Source organism: Semicossyphus pulcher, unplaced genomic scaffold (genome assembly GCF_022749685.1).
Source record: "Semicossyphus pulcher isolate SPU_LCO1_2020_fin unplaced genomic scaffold, fSemPul1.0.p SCAF_9, whole genome shotgun sequence".
Lineage (NCBI taxonomy): Eukaryota > Metazoa > Chordata > Actinopteri > Labriformes > Labridae > Semicossyphus > Semicossyphus pulcher.
In genome coordinates this window covers 29,184,844-29,190,630 of record NW_027211770.1, presented here as the reverse complement: position 1 = coordinate 29,190,630, position 5,787 = coordinate 29,184,844, and the positions used below count along the sequence as shown (strand labels likewise).

Genomic DNA, 5,787 nt, shown 5'->3' with positions numbered 1-5,787 from the left:
ATGTACTTGTAACTTTGATCATCAGTGTCCATGTAAATACTCTTTGGTGTGTATTGTGAGATGTGTCTTTCTTCTAGTTATGTACTTGCATAACCTCTGACAGTGAATGCACGAGTGGGGAAGTGAAATACACGTGTGTGTGAATAAAAGAGTAAACCAGTGGGGTGTGATTGGATGGTGTAGAAGACGAATATGATCTGATTTATGATGATTGGTCCAACTGACACAGAGATGGAGAAAATGATGCATATATTGAGTAGAAGTTTTTATGGATTTGGAAACTTTCATGTGGTCACCAGACTTCAGGAAGAAGCCGCTGCTCTGTCTTGGTCTGCAGGTACTATTCATTTACTTTGTGTGTCAGGTCATCTTAGATTTCCTTCTGCAGAATAAAGATGGCGCAATGATTTAATCTAAATGCAAATTGCATTTTATGTTTTTTTATTCTTGCTCTTAAAATTTCCAGTTGTTTTTCAGTTTGTAAATCTTGTTTTTCAAGGTTTACAAAGTCAAACCTGAAAGGAAAATTAAGGGTCTGGGACTCCGACCTAAAAATCATAACGTCTCTCAAATAGAATAAGTCAGATCCTGAAAAACAGGTTGCACAAATTGAACTGTGGAAATTCAAGCTATAAAATTTGCCCTTCTTCCTCTTGTAATTGCTTGCTTGGATTGTATGATTGAAGATTTATTAATGTGGTGATTTCATCTAAACATGTTTTTAACTGCATGACTTGAGATTACCTACGAGTAATGTCATAGAAGGAGGAGGTACATTGTCAAAGGAGCTATGGACATGAACGTTATTTAACATTTCCAACATTTTTTCAGGTAAACATTTCACTGAGTAACTTTAAAGTACCTGAGGAAGTATTTTCTTAATCATCCCTTTATTATGAACATGCAATTTAATAGAAAAGTTAGTCAAGTTTGAGTTATTTCACAGGAGAGATGTATGTAGTTTGGCTTTTGTGTCGGTTCTTCTTGACGTGGGTGGGGTAGTGTTGTTTATTCATAGATATTCAAAGTTTCTTAAAAACACTTTGTTTTTGACATAATTAAGTATAAATGGCACAAATTCTCATGAAGAAATAAATCCATAGTTCAAGTATAATATACGGTAAAACATGGAATAATAAGTGTCATTTTTATAATACGATCTATTACTGTTTGTCATTTGTCTCAACCAGAATGATGAAGGTCACTGTTTTTCTCGCATTGGTCCTCCTGGAGACACACTCCGCTGACACAACTTACACCTATCGTAAGTATACGTTGAGATATCTTCATTCTAAACATGGTATTATTATGCATGATAATGTTCTGTGTCTCTTTCTTGATGTAGCATTAATGTTGGACTGTTTTAGCCAAGTAACTTCCCCTTTTCTGAAAATGTGTCTGCAACAACTTTCTGCAGGATCGGAATAATAAACAGACAACAAAACAACCAAATAAAGACGACAAAACCAAATACAGACAAGGAAATCAATTAAATCAGATACAGACAACACAAGCTAATACAACCAAATACAGAAAACAACCAAATACAGACAACACAACCAAATACAGAAAACAACCAAATACAGACAACACAACCAAATACAGAAAACAACCAAATACAGACAACACAACCAAATACAGAAAACAACCAAATACAGACAACACAACCAAATACAGAAAACAACCAAATACAACCAAATACAGACAACACAACCAAATACAGACAACAACCAAATACAACCAAATACAGACAACAAAACCAAATACAACCAAATACAGACAACACAACCAAATACAGAAAACAACCAAATACAACCAAATATAGACAACACAACCAAATACAACCAAATACAGACAACAAAACCAAATACAACCAAATACAGACAACACAACCAAATACAGAAAACAACCAAATACAGACAACAAAACCAAATACAGACAACAACCAAATACAAACAACACAACCAAATACAGAAAACAACCAAATACAACAAAATACAGACAACACAACCAAAAACAACCAAATACAGACAACAAAACCAAATACAGACAACAAAACAACCAAATACAGACAACACAATCAGTGAAATCAAATACAGACAACACAATCAATGAAATCAAATACAGACAACACAACCAAATACAGAAAACAACCAAATACAACCAAATACAGACAACACAACCAAATAGAAACAAATACAGACAACATGACCAAATACAACCAAATACAGACAAAAACAGCCAATGTAATATAGAGTATAAAAACTTTCAAGGTTTCCTGTATCGGTTCTCATGTCTAATGTCCAGTCTTAAATGGTATTTCTCATATGTATTTAAACTTTCTCATTCACAGAAAATGTGGCATTGCGCGGAAAAGCAACCCAGTCCGGCCGTTATTTGCACAGTTTTGGGGCCGCCTACAATGCTATTGATGGAAACCGTGAGTCTGTGTTTGATGCTGGATCATGCACCCATTCTTCTGAACAGTCCAACCCCTGGTGGAGGGTGGACCTGTTGGAGCCCTACATCGTGACCTCCATCATCATCACCAACAGAGGAGACTGCTGTGAACACAGGCTCAATGATGTGGAGGTCTACATAGGCAACTCGTTACAAGACAATGGTGTTGCAAACCAAAAGTGAGTGGTCATTTATGTATATCAGGTTGGGAAAAGACACTGGTGGGTCATTGGTTTCCAGATTTTGTGAGACTATGTTGCTGAGACAGAGATATCTCTATCTGAAAAGGCCATACAAGTTTAAGAATGTTCCTAAGATATGTGGCTTGAGAAAACTTGGGTCCAATATTTACTTGTGATGAGGCGAAAGAACAATTCATGATCTAATTTTCCTTGAGACCTCTCAGGGTTGAAGGTATAAACTATGATATACTTGATACTTTCTTTCTCCTTGTCTGTTAGGGTTGGCACAATTGCTAAAATTGGTTTGGGTGAATCTTTCATTCTGCCTTTCACCAATCGTGTGGAGGGACGCTATGTGGTTTTGCTTCTACCTGGTGAACAAAGGTATCTTACACTCTGCGAAGTGGAAGTCTATGGGCATCGTGCCCCAACTGGTGAGAATTTTATATACATAAGAAACTATTTCAAAGCTATTACACTATTACAAGCATGTCCTTTTTGCAGGAGAGAACCTTGCATTCCATGGAAAAGCCACACAGTCATCCTTGTTCTACTATGGAACTGCAAACAACGCCATAGATGGGGATCGTGCCAGCACAGTGGAAGACGGCTCCTGCAGTCACACCGTAAATGATTTAAGTCCTTGGTGGCGACTTGATCTGGGCAAAACCTACAAAGTGTTTTCTGTTAAGGTGGCCACCCGGGATAAATATCAAGAACGACTCAGTGGAGCTGAGATCAGAATTGGAGATTCTCTTGAGGACAATGGCAACAACAATACCAGGTAAGTTAGAGTGACTGCAAGAATAATTTGCATAGAAAAGTAGCTAATTTTGCGCTTAATTACGTATTTTAGGTATGAATTTTGCCTACTTTAAACAAAAACAAATAGCAGCAAAGCACATTTGCTGGTGCTTTGAGAATTATTTTGAATTGGAAAGAACAAAGGTAGCAACTAGCTTGTGAACACAGTGGAGACCAAAACCAAAACAGAGCCTCATGGAAGGGCCCGACATAAAAATTGAAATAAATGACTTAAAAAATGTTTGACACAACAATTAAATGAAGTGAAGTTTTGTTATCGCATGTTTAAAAAAACCATGTACAAATCATCTTCTATAACAAAAGCACCCATGCCTCCTCTTACCTACTTTAACGGCTCCATGTTATTTGATTTATTTGATTTTATATCACTTGGACAAATTTATTAAGTCCGATTTTTTTACTGTTTCATGTCCTTTGTCAAAGCAACAAAGACCAACCTTTATAAAAGATAACCGTTGAATTTCTGCTTCTTCTGCCAGGTGTGCTGTGATCAGAAGTGTTGGGGCAGGTGAGGTCGTTGATTTCCAGTGTGAAGGGATGGACGGTCGCTACATTAACATCGTCATCCCGGGGAGAAAAGAGTTCCTGACTCTGTGTGAGGTGGAGGTGTATGGCTCTCACCTGGATTAGGTCCAAAGTTGCCCGAAATGGGAATTTTGCTCTTAAATATATACTCCTGCTAATGTTAGCTAAAGCTTCAATATCATTTAAAAAAACACGTCTTTGTGATTGACAGTGATTGAACTGTGGGATATTGTGGGAGTGCACTTATGGATTAATGCATGATTATTGTATCTGGCTTTTGTAATTAAGATTACTAACTCAGTTGTTTTCTACTAACTACTAACACACTGAACGTGTGGTGTATTGTCTTTTCCTGATGCAGGATAAAACTGTGTATGTCATTAATACAAAAATACAATAAAATCATGAACACAGTTTGTTTCAGTTTATTAATGTTGGTCAGGTTTTATTTAAAGCCACTGGGAACCATAATAAACAATAGCTTCAGTTATTTTTAAGGGGTCTAATGTACACAACAGTTAGCATCTATAAGTACTTCAGCTCTAAAGTACGGTGGACAACAAGTGCAAACAGGCTGCAACGGCCCAAAAGATTTACAGTAGGAGAAAACATAGTGCAAATTCAGAAGCACATACAAAACTACAAACTACACAAATACAACTCTGCAAACAAGCTGCACACGAATGAATGTGCTGTAAAACGGCAAAACAAACACTGCAAATACACAAACGATGCAAAGGAAATAACACCAACCTGGAAAAGTAATGCAGAAGACAACGTGCATAAGCGTGAATATCTGCAGACCGACGCAAGAAGCTGTTCTGCTGCAGACTGAGCCAACCTGAGGGCTCCAACACGTCAAGTCCAAGAGTATTATGTGTGTGAAATTTCATGAATATTCCCAACACTGGTACTCGTCACATCATCCACACGGCTGACTCTGAAGTCCTCTGATATTCTAATATGGTGATTTACTTCAAAATTAGCCATGTAAATTAAGGATAAACAGCACATAGTTTGAACAACCCTGCCATGATATCCAGTGCTCATTTCATAGTTAAGTGTGAGCTTTATTGCAACTCCTTTATCAACAACCAGGCTGTCGAGATGGTGGAACAGTACAAGTATCTGGGGACAATTATTGATAATAAACTGACTTTTGATGCCAACTCTGACGCCATATGCAAAAAAGCCCACCAACGGATGTACTTTTATCGTAAGCTGAAAAGTTTTAATGTTGACAGCTGTTTTATGAGAATGTTTTATTCTTGTTTTATTGAGTCTGTTTTAACATTTTCTTTTATCTGTTGGTTTGGGTCTCTTTCTCTTAAAAATAGGAAGAGGTTGGAGAACATTGTGAAAGTGTGCAGTAAAATTGCTGGCGTTAGTCTTAATGACCTATCTTTTTTATACAGAGCCAGAGCCACTATAAAGGCATAGGCTATCTTAGCCGATTGCACCCATCCGCTCTTTACGGCATACAAGCTGTTGCCATCTGGGCGCAGGTATGCACTGCCGGGGTGTAGGACTAACCGCCTTAAAAACTCATTTGTTCCTGCCACCATCGGACTCCTCAACGAGATCATGTAGCATGTTTTTTACTTGTGATTACTGTGTGACTGTGTTTTTGTCTGTTTGTGTTTTTTTGTCCTGCTGGCTGTAAAAAGAATTGCCCCTCGGGGATAATCAAGTTTACCTTACCTTACCTTACCTTACTGTGAATGTGTAAAAGCAAAGTCCTAGTTAAAGGTTACTGTTGGATCAGTGCAGTCGTGTCTCTGTTTGGAAATCCATG

The 5,787-nt window shown here is 37.6% G+C and overlaps 1 protein-coding gene across 2 annotated transcripts; it reads left to right on the top strand.

Annotated features, from left to right (window-relative positions):
* The first annotated feature begins 296 nt into the window (after window positions 1–296).
* Window positions 297–4,396, top strand: LOC138583975 (fucolectin-1-like). 2 transcript variants are annotated; one of them, XM_069656070.1, is made up of 7 exons: window positions 297–337; window positions 1,191–1,264; window positions 2,354–2,639; window positions 2,922–3,076; window positions 3,147–3,268; window positions 3,335–3,426; window positions 3,947–4,396. In XM_069656070.1, exons 2-7 carry the CDS (start codon window positions 1,192–1,194, stop codon window positions 4,095–4,097), a joined length of 879 nt encoding a protein of 292 aa, XP_069512171.1. In that variant the 5' UTR covers window positions 297–337; window position 1,191; the 3' UTR covers window positions 4,098–4,396. The 2 variants fall into 2 exon arrangements, with proteins under 2 accessions (XP_069512171.1, XP_069512170.1); XM_069656069.1 differs by having other exon boundaries at window positions 3,147–3,426.
* Window positions 4,397–5,787: the final 1,391 nt, after the last annotated feature.